Raw genomic sequence first — 20983 nt, 5'->3', positions numbered from 1 at the left:
CCACCTCTTCTTAGCTTATTTTTTCATAAATGTATTCAACATTGTCCCTATTTTGTATTTGTAGTTCTATAAAAGTTGGTGTCTGAAGGGGATGTGTGTGAACTGTTGAATAAGAGTGAGTGAGAGCTTCATGGTTGAGAGTGAAAATAGACTATGGTTCTAATATATATTAAACAAAAAGAAATAAATTGTTCAACAATATAGGAGTGGGAATTTTACATTGGTGGGGAGTGAATAATTACCTTAACCAATGTTTCATTCCCCATTGGAGGCATTTTCGGATTTGATGCTTACGGATTTTCACTGGAGCATTTATATCAAGGATGTTGATGAATAGATAAATATTTATTAACTTTGAGTATCACACTTAATTATTTTCTATTATTATTATAGTCTCTTGCTTATATGTACGAATAATAAGAGTAACGTGCCTTGATATAATCTTGTTCCATTCTTTGGTCTCTAGGGATGCTCTTGTAAAAAGAGAAGAATGGTGCATTAGGTATGTTGCCAAGGCATTAGTGTAGCACTCGATCTACATGATTGTTGGAGGAAAAATATCTTCAATGATTAGGACTGTGAGATATGTATTTTTCTATATTAAGAGGGAGTCTGACAATTCTTCAAGGCAATGCAGGAGCTTAGAAGATTGATACTCAGAGGGAGTCTAAAAATGCATGTGTGTGATTGCATGATTTTGATGGGCCTACTCTTGTGCACATCATGAGGAAGCAACGACTTATCACAAGAAAGTCGGAAGATCGATATCAGATTGAGAGGGACTCCAACAAGCATCCTTGGGTGAGGAGAGCCTCTAAGGGAGTAACTACAAGACCTGACTTCCTAGGATCATTGTTTAGAGGGAGAATTTTTAGTTGCAACCCTTGTGAATGATATCTTCTTAGAGAAGTTGAGGTGAAAACCCTTTTTCCACCCTCTAACTTGGTTCATGGTGCTTACTATTTTGCATATGTGGATTATGTCATGAAAGGTGACAATCTTTCATTGATGTATTTGTGAGGTCATTATTGTAAGGTAACAATCTTAACAATAGCCTGACTTGTTATCATGATTGATTGACTACATTAAGTTGCTGTTGTGGAGTGCTAAATATCATGATAACGAATGTATCATGACAGACTACATTAAGTTGCTGTCTCGGACTGTGCCAGAAGTCATGATAGTGATCATGACACTTTGATTACTTGTTATCTAATAGACTACATTAAGTTGTTGTCCCAAAGTGTTGGAAATTGGATAATTCATGTCCTCTTAGGATATACCATATTCTTTTGGTAGGCATCAAGGATTTGATGTCAATGCGCATACCAAAAGAAGTATGATGAATATCATATGATTGATATTTCTTGTTGATGTTTACCGCATAGGGTAAGAAGTTCAACACAAGTATAACACGATTCAATTCGGAACAGGTACTTTATTCATGTATGCATTTGTAGATTACAATGACTACAATGATTTCTGATTACCATGATGATTCCAAAGTTCATCTCGGACGTGTACATATACCTTTTCGAAGGGGTGACTCAAACGTCACGCGCCCGTTCGGAATACTACTCTACTCGTCGGCTACACTATACATTTTACCGACATCATCCCCCCCGAAAGAAAGGTCGTCTCCGGATGACAATACAACAAAATTCATTAACAAAATTTTCTAACGCAATACATCAATGCATAAGTACTAGACAGAGGGATGCGTCCCTGGCGCAGTGGCCGTCCGCGTTCGCAACTCATTCACCTCTGCCCTTAGCATGTAGACCTGTTGCTTCCTGATCTTCAGCTTAGCTTCTGCTTCCAACTGGAGCTCTAAGGCTGATTGCATCATCTCTCCGACCTCTCTCAATTCCCTCTCCTTTTCTGCTGCCATCTTTTCTTTTTCTGTCATCAACTGTTCATTTGCTACTGCTAACTGTTCTTTTGTTGCTAATAGGGCTGTCCTCTCGGATTGCCAGGCCGCCCTCTCCGATTCCCAAGCTGCTTTCTCCGAAGCAAACCTGGCAGCTGACTCCTCCCGAGCTCTCTCAGCTGCTAGCTGGTCCGCCTGACTCCTCCGAAGGGTGTAATATATCTCCCTGTGTAACCTTGCGATCTCCTGAATCAATATCTCAATCCGGCTCTCCCTCACAGGTTCCCTTGTCATGGACCAATCCTGTCGCATCTCTGTGGTTTCCACATCGGGCCATCCCCTCTCTTGAAAACACACGGTAAAGGCAGCTGGACATCCCATCCTCATGAAGGATATGACTCCCTCCAGCTCCTTCCCTATTGACTCCAACGCCTGCATCTTTGCCGAATCTATAACCTGGCGAGCCTGAGATGCTAGAGCTGCGACATCATCAAGAAAAATTGCCTTTGTCCTCGTTGCCTCCTGCACTAGTGGGTGCTTCTGCTGTGTACCTATAGCCTTCTCTACTTCATCCCCCATATGCTCAACAGCATTGCGCGTTACTCCCTCATTTTGTGCCTGCACAACCTCCTGTAGTGGGTTCTCCCAAACTGCTTCCCGCGTGGGTGTTGACAAGTATGTCACTCGAGGTGCTGGAGTTTGGTGGAACTTTGTACTTAGAAAAGCACTCACCCTTTGTGTTCGGTCCTCTCTCTCGCTGTCCTGCTCAGGTGATGCCAACAATGTCGTGTCTTCTGTAACCACCGCATCAGATCCTGCTACATCCAATAGGACACTTGATGCCCCCAATTTCTCACCTATGGGTACCTCCAACACCCCTGTCTCCGTGTCTATCTCCATCTCCCTTTTAGGTACAAAAGTCCCTCCTGTATTTGGTAGAATCTCACGAGCCGGTTCCATCGGTGCCACCGGGGCTACTATCTCCGTCGGTGCTAGATGTGATTCTGCCACAGCTCGTGTCTCTACGGTGGGCTGCGTCGTAACAGAGATTGGTGTCATCACTATCAGCTGCCTGATCTGTCCAAACCTTGGGATACCATGTATACCCACCGGAACCAAGTGTGTCGTAGTCGAAAGCACAGGCTGTGGAAATCTCAAGGGTGTAGCCGTAATTACTCCTACCTCTTCGTCATCTTCCTCTTCCCCCTCAGACCCGTTCTCCTCTGAAGATGTCTCCTCTCGGCCACTATCAGTGTCGCCACCATCCGGCCTTGGTCACTTCTGCCCCACTGTTTTGGTGCCGAGAGTATCCAAGTGCTTCCACTGCATTATAGGGGGTTCGCCAGGCGCGAGTGGTCTCGATTTTGCCTCCAATGCATCATTCAGAATCATCTACGCCGTCGCATCCAAAAACAGACCAATAGCATAATGTGGCATATAGAACGTTTTGTGTTGCAATGTCAAACTCTGACATCCGCTCGGCCAATAGTGCTGCCCAATCATAAACTCTGCCGTGCAAGATTCCGTTCATCATAGCTATGTGTGGAAACGAGATATCTGAAGCACGGCTCGAACTTGTGAGACGGCTTTTAACTATGTCCATCAAACAACGCCAATGCCCCTCCTGGATATTAGATTTCTTTAGTCCTCTGCCTTTGGATGTGACTGAAAGAGCCTCCTGTTCTACCTGCGACAGGTCTCCGCACACAAGCTGTATCAATTTCATCTTCACTTCCTGGCTTAACTTCTTCGGCTTGCTTTCTATTTTTCTCCCACCTTGAGCATGACCAGGTATGCCAAATACTCGTGTAAAATCTGCCGGTCTGAATGCTACTGTTAAATTGCAACCAAGATATTCAAATGTACTGCTTCTAGAGAACCTGTCATATGTTTCAATCATAATGCGCAAAAACCCCTCGTAGTCTCTAATGCAAAATACAGGCATTTGCACTACCCATTCAACTTGTGCTCTTCGGATACTAGCCTTCACTTGGTGGTTGTCTGGGGTCTCCTGCCACCATTTTCGGCACTCTGCACCATTTAACCCTTCGAATGTGATACTCTGTACTGTAGGAATTTCTCCTTGCTGCCTGGTTTGCTTTGCTTTCTTACTTGCGCCTGCACTAGTGGTTCCTGTATACATCCCTCCTGCTACACGAATTCTCGACGGTAGTGTCTTCGCGTTCTTATTCATGTCCTCGTCCAGTTTTCTCTTCCAAGCTCTCTTTCCAGCTGACTCCATATCGTTACCCTTCCGTCTTTTGTGAATAAATTTCACACTGTTCTGGTAGTTACTTTCCACAGCTTTTCTAGCTTCCGTACTGTACGGTTTCTTAATTCCAGCCTCCGTAGTGATGGTACGACTTCCTTGAAATTTTTCAGTACGGCTCTAAAAGAATTTCTTTTTATCTTGCTTGGAAATGCTCTAATTTTTTTTCAATCCTTAAGATATCCTCCCTCCTGTATTTTCATCTGCTTCAAATCCCTTCTTGTGTACGGTCCATGTAATATATATATATATATATATATATATATATATTTTTAACCTTTTTCCAGCCGTCTGTACGTTTGATCTTTCCAGGGAATTTATCTCAGCCGTACGGCCTCTTCTCCTTCTTATCTGACTGGGTTAGCAATCGTACGGTCTCCAATTACCAATTGCTCCCCAAGCTGTACGGTCTCCAAAAACCAATTGCTCTCTTATGGCCGTACGGTCTCAGGTCGTATGGTCTCTAAAAACCAATTGCTCTCCTATGGCCGTACGGTCTCTAAAAACCAATTGCTCTCCTATGGCCGTACGGTCTCTAGAAACCAATTGCTCTCCTATGGCCGTATGGTCTCAGGCCGTACGATCTCTTATTTAGTTTTCCTGTCTCCTAGGGGCCGTACGAGCCTTCATTTAGTTTCCCAATGTCCGTACAGGCTTCTGTGTTATCTCCCAAAGGCCGTACGATCTTCTTCTTCTATGCTGTCGTACGACCTTCTTCTTCTATACTGTTGTACGGTCTCTTCTATGCTGCCGTATGGTCTTCCTGACTTGGATATTCTTGTATCGCCTTTCTAATATTTATTTTGTTTATTTTATTTACTTATTTATTTATTTATTTATTTTCCTTACTTTCCTTTCACCCTGCTTGAGCCCGTACGGTCATGAAGGTGGGCCGTACGGTCTTAAATCCTGCTCCTCAAAGACTCCTGTTACCAATTTACCTCTTTATACATTTATTTTATACTTCATTTTAGCAACTCGTGCTTTTCCAACTTCAGTTTATTATTTCATATTTAAAACTATATTCGATTTTAATATTATACATATATACACTATTTACAGACATTTTCTTCATTCACTTATTTGTCTGAGGGGGATCCTTCTTTTCCTTTTATATTTTTAACTTTGATCCATTTACGGCATCTAGAATTTCTTTTCCGTCCAGTGTCTATAATTTAATTGCTCCATTATATCCAACTTCTCGTATCTTGTACGGTCCAACCCATTTAACTTTGAATTTCTCAGGCCTTATTTCATTTCATCCATTATACTTCAGTACTAACTGACTTGGTTGAAAGTTGTTCAATTTTAGGTGCTTGTCATGCCACGCCTTCCTCCTTGTTTGTGTGACTTCAATGGCCCACTGCGCCTGCAACTGCCGCTTATTGAGTTTGTTCAGGTTATACAACCTCTCTCGTAAGCTCTCCATATTGCCTAGTTTATTCTCGATCGCTATCCTTAAACTTGGCACCATTGCCTCCTATCCGTACATTAGCTGAAACGGGGTATGTCCTGTAGTTACTTTATACGAAGTGCGGTATGCCCATAAAGTAGATGGTAACTTCTCTTCCCAGTCTTCTCCCTCAACTGCACAGGATTTATAAATCACTCCTACCAGAATCTTGTTCGTTGCTTCTGCCTGTCCGTTAGCTCTTGGGTAGTACGGGCTCGACAATGAATGGTAAATTTTGAAATCAGTAGTGAGTACTCTAATTACATGGTTAACAAAATGTCCCCCACGATCACTCGTCAACTGGAGTGGGATCCCGTACCTTGTAATAATTTGTTCATATAAAAATTTTGCTGTGCTGATTGCAGAATTGTTTTGCAATGCGCGTGCCTCCACCCATTTAGTTAAGTACTCCGTTGCTACCACGATGTATCGGCACCTTGTTTTGCTCACACCTTCAGTGGTTCGATAAAATCCAGTCCCCACCTCTCAAACAGTTCCTGTGCATGCGAGGGATTCAAAGGCATAAAATCTCTCTTCAATGGTTTTCCAGCCCGTTGGCATGTATCACATGCAATGACCCACTCCTTGGCATCATTGTATACAGTCGGCCACCATAGTCCTGCCAAAAGTATTTTCCGTGTAGTAGTATCTGGCCCCATGTGTCCTCCTGCCAGGCCTTCGCGTGCTTCCGTCAGTACTTTTGGAATTTCCTCCTTAAGAACACATCGTCTGAGAATTTTATCCGGTCCCATTTTATACAACAACCCGTTTATTAATTGAAATGTTTGGCTTCTAAGCACCAATTTTCGTCTTTCGTTTGGTGACATGTCGCTTGGAAACTGCCCTGTCGATAGATATTCTCCAATGCGTGTGTACCAGGCTAGTAGTACTGTAACATGAAAAAGTTGCGCATCTGGAAAATCATCATTAACTTCTTCAGGTGGCTCCCCTGATTTTATTCTTGATAGGTGATCTGCACTCACATGACTCTTCCCTGGCCGTACCACGATCTTAAATGTGAACTCCTGTAATAATAACAACCATCGGCTTATTCTTCCTTGAATAATCGGCTTATTAACCAAGTAGAGTAACGCCTGATGATCTACATAGAACACAAATGGAGTGGCCAACAAGTAGTGTCTAAACTTTTGTACTGCATATACCATCCCCAACGCTTCTCGCTCTGTGGTACTGTTCGACAGGAATTTGCTTGCAAAGTACACTGGATGGTCCAACCCGTGGTCGCCAGTCTGCGCCAATGTTGCTCCAATGGCATAATTTGAGGCATCTACATGGACATGAAATTATTTATCCCAATTCGGATAGGCCAAAATTGGAGCCGTAGTCAACCTTGTCTTCAATCCGTCAAAGGCTTCGTTCTGCTCAGCCTCCCATCTGTACGGTTCACCCTTGCAGGTGAGTTTGTCTAGTGGATAAGAAAATTTTGCATAATTTTTGATAAATCTTCAATAATAACCGATGTGCCCCAAAAATAACTTCACTTCTGACACATCCGTCGAGGGTGGCATCTCTAAGATCACACGGACCTTGTTTGGATCCGTCTTCATTCCTTCTTTACAAACTATATGCCCAAGCAGCTTCCCCTGCGGCACCATGAACCTGCACTTATTCGGGTTCAATGCTAATCTTGCTCGCCTTCACCTCTCCATACATTCTCCTAACGCTGTTATGTGTTTGTCTTCTGTGCTAAAAATTGACCAATCATCTAAAAATCCCTTAAAATTTCCAACAGACATCTTATCAAATATATACAGGATAATCCTTTGGAAAGTCGCCGGAGCATTACATAATTTGAACGGCATCCTGTTATATGCATATACTCCATCCTCAACAATGAATGTCGTTTTTAATTTATCCTCCTCAGCGATGGATATCTGATTATACCTCGAGAATCCGTCCATGAATGAATAAATTTCATGGCCTGCTACTTCCTCCAAAATGCTATCTGTAAATGGTATCGGAAACGGGTCTTTAATTGTCACAGCATTCAGACATCGAAAATCCACACATATTCTTATCTGTGTCGTATCCTTTGTCAAGGATATCACGATCGGTGATACCCACTCACTTGTCTGCACTTTAAAGATGATACCCGCCTCTAACATCCTGTCAATCTCTTCCGTGACCCGTGTTGCATAGTTTTTGTTCATTCGGTACGGTCTCTTCCGTACTGGTACTGCGCCTTCGATTAATGGTATCCGATGGACACATAGTTCTGGTGGTACTCCTTTCAAGTCCTTATACGTCCAAGCAAAAAATCCTTGTATTCCATAAATATTCTGAATGCTGTTGCCTTCAGTATTGGGTTCCAATCGTCTCCTACAAGAATGTTCTTCGGATTTTCCTCATCACCCAAGTTCATTGCTTTCATTGTCGGCTCTTCATGTTTTATTAGTTTATCTCTACTGAACGTATGGGCAGGTGTTTCATCCACCTGCGCTTCCCCCTCCTTCAGTTCACTGTACTCCTTCGGAAACTCCTGGCCTTCTTTTCCCTCCTCGACACTCAAAATATTGCAGCTTGAAAAGACCTCATAGTCTTCCATTTGCCAATGCAGCAGTCCATTCACGGAGTCTAAGTCGTCATCAGTTGAGCCGCCTTCTAGTCTCAATACCCCTTCATCATCTGGTTCCATCCTTCTTTTCCCTTCGTTGTCACTCTCGCCATCGCCTTCTGAGTCCGACGACGCGGCTTCTTCTCTTACCATTTGTGTATGCAAATCGATTATAAATCTCCTACCTCCCCTCTCTATTGACATGGTGTTTCTTTTCCAATCATGCTTTACCTTAGCCTGCACGAACCACCCCCGTCCTACGATGGTGTCATACCCTCTTCTCTTTAATGGAATGACTACAAAATCCAGCAAAAATGGTTGTGTCCCAATTGTTACCGGCTGCGCCATCAGAGTGCCCAAGGGTTTTATCCCATGTTGATCTGCTGTAAGTAACTGAAAGGTGGGTGGCCATAGTGTTGGTTGTCCTAGTTTTTTCCAGATATCTTTCGGCATCACATTCACTCCCGATCCTCCATCTACTATTGTAACTGTTAACACCGTACCCAGAATGCCCATCTCCACTATTGCTGGGTGTCTGCCTGTTGTCAGTGCTAGTAACATCGGATTTGTTGCTGCCGCCGGGGTTGTTTCCTTGCTATTCTTTGTTCCCTCTTGGCCATCCTGTGCTTCTTCCACTGCTCTCGGGAATGGTGTCATATTTATAATGGCCGTACGCAGCTGTGGCATGGTAATAAGAAGATCATTTAATTTAACTGGCACCTCCATTTGCATTATCTGTTTCACCATACTTTGTTCTGCCAAGTTTCTTTTCGGAGTTACAGTACTGTCTTTTATTTGTGACTTCTCTGCTATCATCTGCTTTTCTATCTCCGCTCGGGCTTTCTGTAACCTCTCTTTTTCTTCTTCCGCATTTGGATATTTTGCCTTCCTCGCCTGCTCCCGTGTGATTGCCAACACGTTCTCGTTCCTTGTTTCAATACTTAATAAATTTACATTTTGTTTAGGACATTTCGAATCTTCATGGTCCCTTGGGCCACACCATCTGCACAGTAGCTGGGGCGCCTCTTTCGTAGTACAGTCCCTCGCAAAGTGACCCCAAAGATTACATGCCTGGCACTGTATCATCGGCCTTCCCCTTGCATCATATTGTATTCTACTTCGGCCTCCATTGTTGTTGTTATTGCTTCCGCCCCTTCCGCATCTATTGTTATTTCTATATCCACCTGAAGTTGCATCATTGCCCGCGTTATTGCTATTGTTCGTCGCTTCTTGCGTGAGTAACACCTGTTGATGTCCTTTTGCTTTCAAGTTAAATGGGCACTCTTTCAGGGAATGCCTCGCCACCTGGCAGATGTCACAAAACTGCTTCTTCGGGCATGAACCCTTCGTATGTCCGTCCTTGCAATCTGCACACCACAGTTCTCCTTTTACTGTATCTGGATTCTTTTTCAAATTTTTGAATTCTTTCATCATCTGTAGCATGTCTTTCTGTAGCGCTTTCACCTTCTTGTTTGATTCCTCATCACTACTACTACTCTCCGAGGATGAATCATCTGAATCAGAGGACTTATGCTTTTTCTTCTTACTCGTCTTCTGTTCACTTTCCAAATCCATAGCGTGAGTATACGCATCGGTGTACGATGCCGGTGGTACAATCTTCATTTTCTTTTTAAGAGCCGGCCGTAGCCCCTCCACGAACCACCGTTTTTTCAACCCATCCGCTGGTTGACTCTCCATCTTTCCGATCAATTCCTTCAGTCGCCTGGCATAGGTTCAGACTGTCTCATTCTTTCCTTGTTTGGTACTGTAGATTTCTGCCACTATTTCATTATCATCTCGAAGTAATCTGAATTCTGCTATAAATTCTTTTTTAACATTATCCCATGTATTAAGTTTCTGCGGACTAGTGTCAGAAAACTAGTCTATCGCCACACCCCGTAGGGTCGCTGGAAATTGTCTTACCCAATCATCCTCATCCGTCACACTAGTTGCCGTCCATATGGTTTCACACGTTTTACAATGTCTGATAGGGTCTGCTGAACCGTCATCGTGAAACTTGGGTAACTTTTCTTTAGGGCCAGCCATTGTTACTTGTCTTTGATTCTGAGGTACTGGTGTACCCGCGCTGTTTTGGCCTCCCGCGCTGTTCTGTGCTCTCGCACTGTTTTGGACTCCTGCGCTGTTCTGTGCTCCCGTGTTGCTTTGGACTCCCGCGCTGTTCTGGTCTTCCGTGCTGTTCTGGACAATAGTCTTGTTCCCAACAACCGCGTTGTCTAGTGACAAGTCTTCAAGTGATGTTCTATTTTCCGCTTGTATCCGTTTGTTCAGTGTATCAAGAACGAAGAGATCCCTCCATGCTTGTGCTCCCTCGGCACTCCGAGCCGTGCGAGTTGCTTCCCTTCCGTTCGGACACTCTCCCCTCGGCATATACAGGTTAAGAAATTCTTCCTTGTTTCCTCCATCAAATTCAAGCGTTGTCGAGTTTCTTCCAGCAATTCCTCGGCACTCCTCAGCCTACTAGGTGAGTGCACTCCCTCCGTCTGCGCCTCTTCACCCCTTCGGTGCCCCTCGGCAATCTGCTGAAGTCTCTGTCTGCGTTCTGCTTGCTGTGTTAAAATTAAAATTTCTTTTGTTGTACTTAGTTCATTCTTATCTTTCACCTTATTCCGATCTTTGTTTGGCAAATTCGACATCAATCTTCGTATCATTCCTTCGTTCTAGGTTCGTCTGGCAACAGCGCCAAATGTTTACCACATAGGGTAAGAAGTTCAACACAAGTATAACACGATTCAATTCCAAACAGGTACTTTATTCATGTATGCATTTGCAGATTACAATGACTACAATGATTTCCGATTACCATGGTGATTCCAAAGTCCATCTCGGACGTGTACATATACCTTTCCGAAGGGGTGACTCAAGCGTCACGCGCCCGTTCGGATACTACTCTACCCGTCGGCTACACTATACATTTTACTGACAACAGTTGAATCATACTTCGGATTATATTGGAAGATAACATCTAAATTGATGGATATATGGTGATGTCCTATTCTGGGAATATTGTACTAAGATGATCTCTTCATGTACTTGAGAGCATAATGTGTTTTATAACAATCCTCCTTAGCTAAATGGGGGTGTTAAGTTTGTAGCTTCAGTCAGATTGATTCGATCACGAGATACATTGTTGAGAGTAAATCATCATTTAGATAAGATAATATTATTAATGTCCAACAAAAGACCACAACGAGGGTCTATGGGATTGGAAGCTTACACCAACAAATTAGCAGACAAACGGAGCACCAAACGGTGTCCACAAAAGAACAAGTACAACAAAAGAAGGAGAAAGTAGGAGACATCACATAAAAGATTAGGTGTTCGTCCTTGCAGGGAAAAAGTCCAACAACGACTGAGTAGTGCTGCTACTAGAGGCCCTATGATGAAGCTGAGTGCTATGAGAGGAGTGTTGCTGGCAAAGAGGACCCCTGCGGGGTCTCACAGATTTGGAATGGCCCGTATTTGGGAAACTATATGGACGCTTCACATCCCAAACCGAAGTTGAGGGCGAGAAGAAAGTCGTAATAAGCTGTGTTTGGGCCTAACTCTTGGGAAATGAAAGTTGTAAAGTATGAATCACAAAGTTGTAAGGACTCACGGAGATAGAGCGCAATGCAACGCTAATCGGTGTACTTGAAAAAATTTGAGAGGGATTTGCAATCTCTAAACAAACAGTAAAATCTCCCTCTAATCTCGTAGTATATGGGGCCTCTAAAAAGAAAATGAGTCTCAAATTTTGCCTCAGCTAAGGTACAAAGTGTGCACACTCGATCCTCTCTAGCAATATGGAGATCGACTTGGATCCAGAGTCTATGCAAGCCCACCTTACAAGAGCCAAGGGAGATACGCAGGGTGTGTCCAATATTTGTGTAAGTACTCAGGGCGAACAATAATCCCATCTCGAATATCTAAGAAGTGCTTTGCGTAAAAAGCCATCCTCGGACATAGTCCCCTTGGAGGATCACCCAGGTTCGTATGATATACTGCCTGTAAATGTCAAGTCTGACATTCCCGTTCAACTCGTGCCAAGAGGGGAGTAGATGAGCAAGAGCGTCTAATGAGAACGGGTATGGAAGGAGACGATCGATGTTGATCCCGACTAAACTTAGTAGTAGCTTGAGTAGACCAACAATGAGCTCTAGTAACTAGATCAGAGTCTGCAATAGCAATTGAGGAGCAATAGGCTAAGTAAGGGTATTTGTATTGGTCTTTAACCGAGTACCACGAAGACGGTGGAGAAACCAGATGAGGTCGAAAATGGCTGTAAGCCTGAATGGGTGAGCTCCAAACTTAGCCAAAATAATACTGTGGGGGGTAGATCTGTGACATCTGATAATTTGACAGAGGAGCAGAGTTTGGGTACACTCAATCATGGCCCAATTCGAGTCTAAAAGGGAAGGACCCCAAACCACAACACTGTAGAGCATTGTGGGTCTTACTAAGGAATCTAGGAGGGATAGCTTAGATAATGTGTCCTGAAAGTGGTGTTTGAAGCACTGTCTCTCGAGCATGGCAAGGGAACCCTACCCTTTACTAATCCGAGACCCTTTACTAATCCAAGGCTGAATGGCTGATCTCAAGTTGAAACGAAATCTGGAAAACTTAACCCCAAGGTATGTGTAAGATGATGTAATCTCAACTTCTCGACCCTAGAAGTGAAAATGGAGATGTGAGGTCTTCAAACCGTTGAAGACCATAACACTAGTCTTCTCAAGGTTCACGACCAGTTGTCTCACGTCGCAAAAAGATGCAAGTCTATCCAAAGTCCTCTAAAGACCATCAGGAGAAGAAGCATAAAGAACCACATCATCAACAAAGAGAAGGATGGAGATCAATACCTGGTGTAGATGACAACCATCACCTGGAAGTGAGGAGTCACTGAGAAAAGCCTCGAGCTCATCAACGTAGATCCTGAACAAGGTGGGCAAGAGAGGGCGACCCTGCTTCACGCAATGGTGCTCTGGATAGGGTCGAAGAGGCCCTCTGTGGTCCTGAGTCTACCAAGCACTGTCTCATATAACCTCATGATAGCCGTCAATAAGATCTTAGAATTACCACTATCTCTTAATCTCTGGAAAAGGGCCGCTTTAGGGATGGAATCAAAAGCCTTATGAAAATCCACAAAACAGCAGTAGACTTTCTTCGAGTGGTGCCGAGCCTCCTCAATAATAGCCCGTAGTGTAAAAATATGATCCATGGTCTGGTAGTCTGCCCTGAATCCTTCTTGACCCTTTGCCCTGCAATTCCTCCTGTCGAGCTCATTGGATAAAATAGTATTCAATGCTGTAGCATAAAGTTTGGCAAATGTATGCCCAATCATGATGGTCCTATAGTTTCTAGGATTAGAGGTTAGCCCGAACTTATGGATTGGGTGAGTAATGTGTCTCAACCAAGAGTCCAAAAAACCAAAACAAACCACTCTATTAAAAGAGTGTAGAGAGATAAGGGCCTAGGATCGTGGTGCCAAGCTTGAAGAGCTCAGTGTGAAAACCCTCCTCATCGGCCGCCCTGTTGCATCTCATAAGTTTCATGGCCTCGTAAATGTTGGAGGTGGAGAATAAGTGACAATGGGGGAGTGGGCTGGGAAGGGGAGCAAGCTGACCCGGGATATCATACAACATCATGATGGTCCTATAGTTTCTGGGATTAGAGGTTAGCCCAGACTTATGGATTAGGTGAGTAATGTGTCTCAACCAAGAGTCCAAAAAACCAAAACAAACCACTCTATTAAAAGAGTGTAGAGAGATAAGGGCCTAGGATCGTGGTGCCAAGCTTGAAGAGCTCAGTGTGAAAACCCTCCTCATCGGCCGCCCTGTTGCATTTCATAAGTCTGATGGCCTCGTAAATGTTGGAGGTGGAGAATAAGTGACAATGGGGGAGTGGGCTGGGAAGGGGAGCGAGCTGACCCGAGATATCATACAACATGGAGACATGAGAGGCAAGGAGGCAAAGTTCGGGGGTGGACTGTGGTTGGCTACCCCAGTGGAACATGATGGGCCAAAACAACTTGGGATACTAAATAAGCGTGTCACGGAGGGAGCTGCCTTGTGAAGCAATAAATAATTGCTTCTTATGGCGAAGAAAGCATTTGTAGGAGAGTTGTAAATTGGTGAAAGTGGGGGAATGAGTATCAAAAGCCAAGCATAAGGAACAGTGGAAGGTTTTATAGGCATCATCAAACCACTCATTCATGGGACAAGTATTCCGTCGAATGGATTTGGGAGTGTTGGGAATGGAGCGGTGAGGGATAGAGAGGAGAGCCGACTCCCAAATCGCAGTAGCTAGTTAGTGAAACATGGTGGGCACTTGACTGTGATCCATGACGCTAGCGGGGCAGAGGAATCTTCTCAAATGGAAAATGAAGAGGTCTTGATCACTATCCTCAAAATAGAAATGGGTAAGGGGGTGGTTCTGGGCAGGATGACTAGAGATGGGTGGGAAGAAACGCAAACCGAAAGGCTAAGGAGGGCATGATTTGCCAGGGGAAGACGGGAGATAGTAATAGATTATTATATATTAGACAAATATTCATATATATATATATATATATATGTTTATATTATTGTTAATGTATTATTATTATCTAATGATGACTAACCGTAGAGGCATGTCTCCTCCTTTCATATTTTTAAGTCTTCAAATCTGCATTTGGAACACACCTATAACAATGACAGTGTTATTACATTTGCAGAAAATGATCTTTAATACCACAACAAAGATGAGTTCCATGAGTTCATTTTTTTTCCTTCTACCTGCTCCACTCCCTCATTTATTCTGATACTAAATACAAGGCTATATGTTTTAGCACACAAGAAAATTTGGGCATATGTTAGCAGAGGGAGAATGATGAATATAATCAACTGCTTTGGATTTTTCACCCTCTAGCATCATTTCTGATTGGTGAAGCTTTTGGTGTAAGTAATAATATCTCATAATGATAATTCTATAAAAAAATCATCAGCATGTGATAATTTATTTATCACAGAATGGAGAATTGTTTTTTCAATTACTATCTACTGTTACCCCATCTCATGGCCTTCTTTATGAAGATAAGAAAACACTAAATGCAGGTAGATATGAAATCCCAATACCCTTTTTTTAAATATATTTTTAGTCCAGTGCCTTCATCAGTGTCATATGTGATTTTTCTGCAATTACCACAGGAAAAACTTTCTCCAATATCTGGTAGGTTGGCACTTGGCAGGGGTAAGAAGAAACCATCCACAGATTAGAGATCCACGAAGGTTTAGATGTACCTTCGTGTATCTAGGAATCCAAAATAGTTAATGTTCTTGATGCTGAAACTCTTAGGATTCAGGAGGTACACTGGAGCAAGAACTTTGAATAATATGAAAAACCATCTTTGGAACAAGCTGAGGGTTAGCACTAAAACATATATATATATATTCCATGGTTGCCTATCTGTAGGACATGTAATTCACACCAAAACTTTCAAGACTACGACTCAGTGGGCTGTGCCTAAAGTTAGGCAGGTTGAAAAAAGGATGCAAATATGAAGGAAATTATAAATTCAAATAAAACTTAAGTTTCACTGGGGCATGGTTTATAATGTTTTTGATCAAGTAAAACAGGTTTTGAGGGGACGCTGAAACCCTGTGCAAACAGATTTTGACAGGGATCTGAAGCCCTAAGGTGAAACGCTGGCTAAGGAAGAGCCATCAGCCCAAAGCCAAGAGAAAACAACTGCAGCTAAAACATAATGCATTCAAAGGACCAGCTGCAACCAAAACCCCAGATGAAGAGGTTAATACATTGACTCAACAAGAGCCTCCAAAACACAGAGCTCAAAGGGAATTTGATGGATCCCTAAACCACACTTCTGAGTTTTACCATGAACCCCAAAACCATTATCCAGATCTGCTTCCATGAAATGATGCTTGTCAAAGAACCTGCTGAAGCTGTTAGAGATATTCCCCATAACAAAGTGGATTTTGATGATCCACAGTCAAGGCCTTCACAACATGGAGAAACCCACAAAAGTACTTAAAACACCACATTCCATAAATCCAGAACTACCTCAATAGGATTGGACAGAAATGGAACAAGTAGACCAGTGAGCCACACCCAAGGAGTAAAGAAGCCAAGAGGAGTCCGCCAGCAAAGACCCCCCGCTGCCCCGGGGGCACATCAACAATGCCAACAAGGGGGCATCCAACCCAAAACTAGGCAAGATACACCCCACGGCCAAAATGATGCTGTTGGAAAATGACCTCAGACACACCCCACGGTCAAATAATGCCAATGAAAAATGATATCCTTTCCTTCTGAACAGAGCACCTGATTTCTCCGCACAAAACCCCAGCAGACCACCACCATGGTGCGGGAGTGCGAACTAGGGAAAGGATCAACATGGTGTGGGAGCACAAACTAGGGAAAGGAAGACGACTCCTGGAGGAGCCCCAAACACGTTCCATCTGGCTCATCACCATCTGAGTTCCCGCTGCCATCGCTAGAGCAATCATCACAGGAAGCCCTAGCTGCACTCCGCCCCGGGCATGGTTTATAATGTAACAGTGAGGACAAGTTTGACATTTGTTTCTGAACCTGCACATTGTTTGATTTCTCCACGCTAAAAGCAGTGGATGAAAAGATCCTAAATTGATAACTATTGTGTTACTGCTAACAAAATCTGGTAGATTATCTGTTGTTGCTAACAAAATCTGGTAGGTAATTTGTTATTGCCAAGAAAATCTGGTAGATTATTTGTTCAACTCATTTTTGTGCCTTTTATCTTCTTTTTTGTTAGATTTTTCAAATTTCTGGTGCTAATTTACATTTGTTACTAGAAAGTACTATCAAATCATATAGGAGTAGTTCGAAGACACGATTACCATGATTGTTATCATTGAGTATCTATGACCTTTTTAATATTAACTCATTTTAATAATGGTTCATTTTCGAAGATAGAATGTTGTCCTAAATGTAGTTGAAGGAATGTCTTGTGTTTTTTCACCAAGTAATCTAAAAAATTCGATTTGTGGCGACCTTTTTGTCTCATGTAGATGAGCTGTTTTTTAAATGCTACCTGAATTTGGCTTTCTTCTTAATCTTTTGTTTGAAGTAAGCAACACAAATAAAAATGCACTTCTTCTCTCTCCTGTACCAGAGCAAAGCACAAAATAATTGGTATATCCGAAATGCCGAAGCATTAGAGATAGACATAGAGAATAATGAGAGAGACAAGGAAGAATCTGGAACTACCAAGTCTACAAAGGCCGAGTTATTTCAAGCAAAGCAATTACAGAAGGTAAGCTGATAGCTTTTCAATTTGGACACTCTGTCCATCATTTCACCAGAGTTGATACTTTTCTATTTTTTGATTTGGCAGAATTTTTGACTTTTGTCTATCTATGAATTTGTGGTTATACTTCAGGAGTTGGATCAACTTCTAATGTGCCCACTCCAACCAAAGTCATTATCCCGTCGATTTGTAACAGGGGTAATTACTCTTCTCCTCTCTTATATGCAAAGGGGTAAAATGGGGAAGGTAGTATTTTTGTTTTTCACCAAGTGAGACATCTTTCCATTTATTAGACTTATCGCAGCATTGTCTGAGAAGATTACCTTTCCATTTATCTTATATTGTTTTAATGTGTACAACCCGTTTCCTCTCTGGATTCAAACATTTGACCTCAATTATGGATTATATATGCCTTCAAAATTAGAGGAGAGTTCTGGTTGTATATGAATGTGGTTTATCATTGATATCAGATGATTACATGCCCTAGTAACGCATTTGTTCTGTTCATGCTCATAAGTATTGTATAAATGAATGTCAATGGCTTTTTGTCTTTGCAGGCTGGTATGTCTGCACTTCTTCAGCAACAGTTGCAGGAATTGACTTCAAATAAAGCACCATCTAACCATAAAATGTCAAATGGAAGCAAGAAGCATAGGCTTCTTGTTATTGGCGAGGAGGCAATCGAACCTCTTACGGCACTTAGAAATTCAAAGAATTTAGTATGAATGAAATTTTCGATTGATTCATTTTTACAAATTTTAAAAACTCAGTCATATGTATAAGATGCCTGGTTGTTGTAGTTTCAGCAAAATAACTATGAAATTTAGCAATACAGAAATTTGCAGAGCATTGCATTTAATCGATTACTTTCTAATAGCATCATTTGTATTCTCTTAGATGTTTAGCAAGTCTCCTAAAAGTCATATTTTATGACCTTCATAAGAATAGGATGTTATCTCAGGAAACTGCAGTCTTTCATGTATTATGGATATGAATCAAATTATTGTGGCTTTTTATGTCAGATTAACAACTAATTATTGTGGGGGGATCTACAGACTGCTTAAAGCAATGAGCCTCAAGTGTTCCATTCATTCTTGTAAGAGATGGGTTCTTGTGAACCATTACTCATGAAATATGGGCCAATGAGTTTGATTCAGAAACTACATAGTTGAATCTTAATAGCAATATCACAATTTGACTTAATTATGGAAAATATGAATATGATTCGAAAGGCACAACAATTATTGAAGATTTTGCAAATGAGGTAGCAAGCTAAGTGGGCTTTCATCTAGGAAGAACCATGGTCAAGTGCACTTGAGTTGGAGCAACACTTGGACGGGTGACCTTCGGAGAATCCCTGATGCTTGACCTTGTGAGCATCTAGATATGCTGTTTTCTTTTGTTTGTTTTTTTTTTTTTTCCTTCCAATCATTCTCATGTGGGTTCTTGTGAACCAATTCATGAATTATAGATGAATGAGTTTGACACAAAATACACAGCTGAAACTTGATAGGACTCTTATACATATTTTAACTTTTGAATGTTCATATCCTAAAAGGCTTGACATACTTTTGAGGGATCTTCAATAAAAGCACAAAGGAGATGCAAAAAGAGAATAATACTACTTTTAAAATGATGAAAATATTCAATAATTGCAGTTTGCTCCAATGAGAGGCACAAGTGGGCTTATATAGGATTAATGGCAAAAATTGTAAATGTACAACAATATGGGATAATGCACCTCTCCACCAAAATAGGAAAATACAAGGTAAATATTGTAATTGAAGCCTACCTATAAGATATTTCACCAAGCAAAATTATTTTCTAAGGTGCATGTAATACAACATGATAATTAACTAAATAAAAAACTATCATAAGAATAATTTAGGTGTAAAAAAAGGTGAGACTCAATAGATTGGAGTCCATGCTTATTGAATTGTACCCTTTTTGAAAAATTGGTTTAGTATTGCAAGGACACAATTTGAATGAATTTTGTTTACTGCATAGGGTAAGAAGTTTAACACATGTATAACACGACTCAATGCAAAATAGGTACTTTATTCATGTATGTACTTGCTGATTGCAATCCGGTTACAATGATTACAATGATCCATCGACGATTCCAAAGTCCATCTTGGATGTGTACGTATACCTTTTCGAAGGGTTGAGTAAAGCGTCACGCGCCCGTTTGGATACTACTCTACCCGTCGGCTACACTATACATTTTATCGACAACATCATCCTCCCCAAAAGAAAAAGTCATCTCCGGACGACAATTACAAGATATTTGAGACAAATTAACAACAAAATACATTAACTAACTACAACACGATAGATCTATTTTTGTCACATCACTTTTACATTCGTTTTGTGCTTGCACCAAGTTGGTCTTCAACCCACATTGCATCTGTAGCCACAATACTGTCTCCTTAGTTGTCCTTGATAGCCACTCATGTCGCTTTTTTTGTTTCCAACTCCTGGGTACACTGAGCCAAGTGTTGTTGTACTGCCTTCAATTGGATGATCAGCTCCTCACGAGCTCTCTATGCATCCACCAAGACGGCCTCACGCCCAAACACCTACTTCGAGTGCCACCTCTAACACAGACACTCATGCTTACAGTCGCAGCTCCAGGTCTCATCAACTGGTCATACTTCCCATGACTGATAATTCGCAACGACTGGGGGTCTAGGGGGCAATGCCCCCAGCGAGGTTGAGGCGCGCTCCTTGTCGCGATATAGGGCGGGGTTGAGGGCAACGCACGTTGCTACCAAGACCAAATTAGTGATCTAAAACCCACACAAAATTGCATGGAACACACTATTTTTGTCATTTTCTTCCAATTCCACTCTTTCTGGCAACTGCTTATGTCTACCCTTTTTTTTGGCATCATGCATTACTCATTCCGAACTGTTTCAATCTGTTGTCGTTTAAAAAAAAATTATATATGCTCTTTCACTTCGTCTTTCCTGTAGACTTGCTTTGTGAATCGGCTACAACAATTCCTCTTCCTTTCCGGATACCCTTCGTACGGCTGTCCCAGCTTCTCCCTTTCTTCTGGTCACCAAATCTATTTGAAATGCTTTTTGATCCCACCGTACGAACTTTATTCTTCATGAACCTTCAGTATGGATACGCTTGATCTCCCAAGGAAATTATTTTTCAGCTATACGGCTTCTCCTCCTTCCTAGCTTGAGACTGTGTTTCAAGATGGCTTCAAATATCTCTTACATATAATGTATACATTCTTATATGCTTCCTACTCCTGTAGCCGTATGGACCTTCTTTCTTCCTTCTACGTATGGCCTTGCTTCCTCTGGTCCTCCAGTCTGTACGGATTCAGGCCGTACGATCCTTTTGTAATCCTTATTTCATCGTACGATATGGTCTTTTCCATTGGAGGTCGTACGGTCTATCTATCTTCTGTATGGTACAATCTTTCTATCTTTTGTACAGTCTTGCTTGCCCCCTCACCAAAGCTTCAACACTGTACGGTCATTCGGCCTGTATGGTCATGCTTTTGTTCCTATTTAATA

General features: G+C 42.0%; 1 protein-coding gene across 2 annotated transcripts in view; it reads left to right on the top strand.

The window, feature by feature from the left end:
- Nucleotides 1–18477, top strand: part of LOC149569776 (P-loop containing nucleoside triphosphate hydrolases superfamily protein) — an 86849-nt gene extending 68372 nt beyond the window's left edge. For both annotated transcript variants that reach the window (XM_089822500.1, XM_089822501.1), the window contains 3 exons: nt 17313–17453; nt 17580–17645; nt 18005–18477. In XM_089822500.1, coding sequence (XP_089678626.1) covers nt 17313–17453; nt 17580–17645; nt 18005–18172 — 375 coding nt within the window. In that variant the 3' untranslated portion in view covers nt 18173–18477. The remainder of the gene's footprint in view (nt 1–17312; nt 17454–17579; nt 17646–18004) is intronic.
- Nucleotides 18478–20983: the final 2506 nt, after the last annotated feature.

This window comes from Cupressus sempervirens, chromosome 3 (genome assembly GCF_028749045.1).
Source record: "Cupressus sempervirens isolate cs-2001-9-10 chromosome 3, ASM2874904v1, whole genome shotgun sequence".
NCBI classification, from domain to species: domain Eukaryota; kingdom Viridiplantae; phylum Streptophyta; class Pinopsida; order Cupressales; family Cupressaceae; genus Cupressus; species Cupressus sempervirens.
The sequence above is the reverse complement of the archived record's forward strand: the minus strand, read 5'-3'. Positions and strand labels throughout refer to the sequence as shown.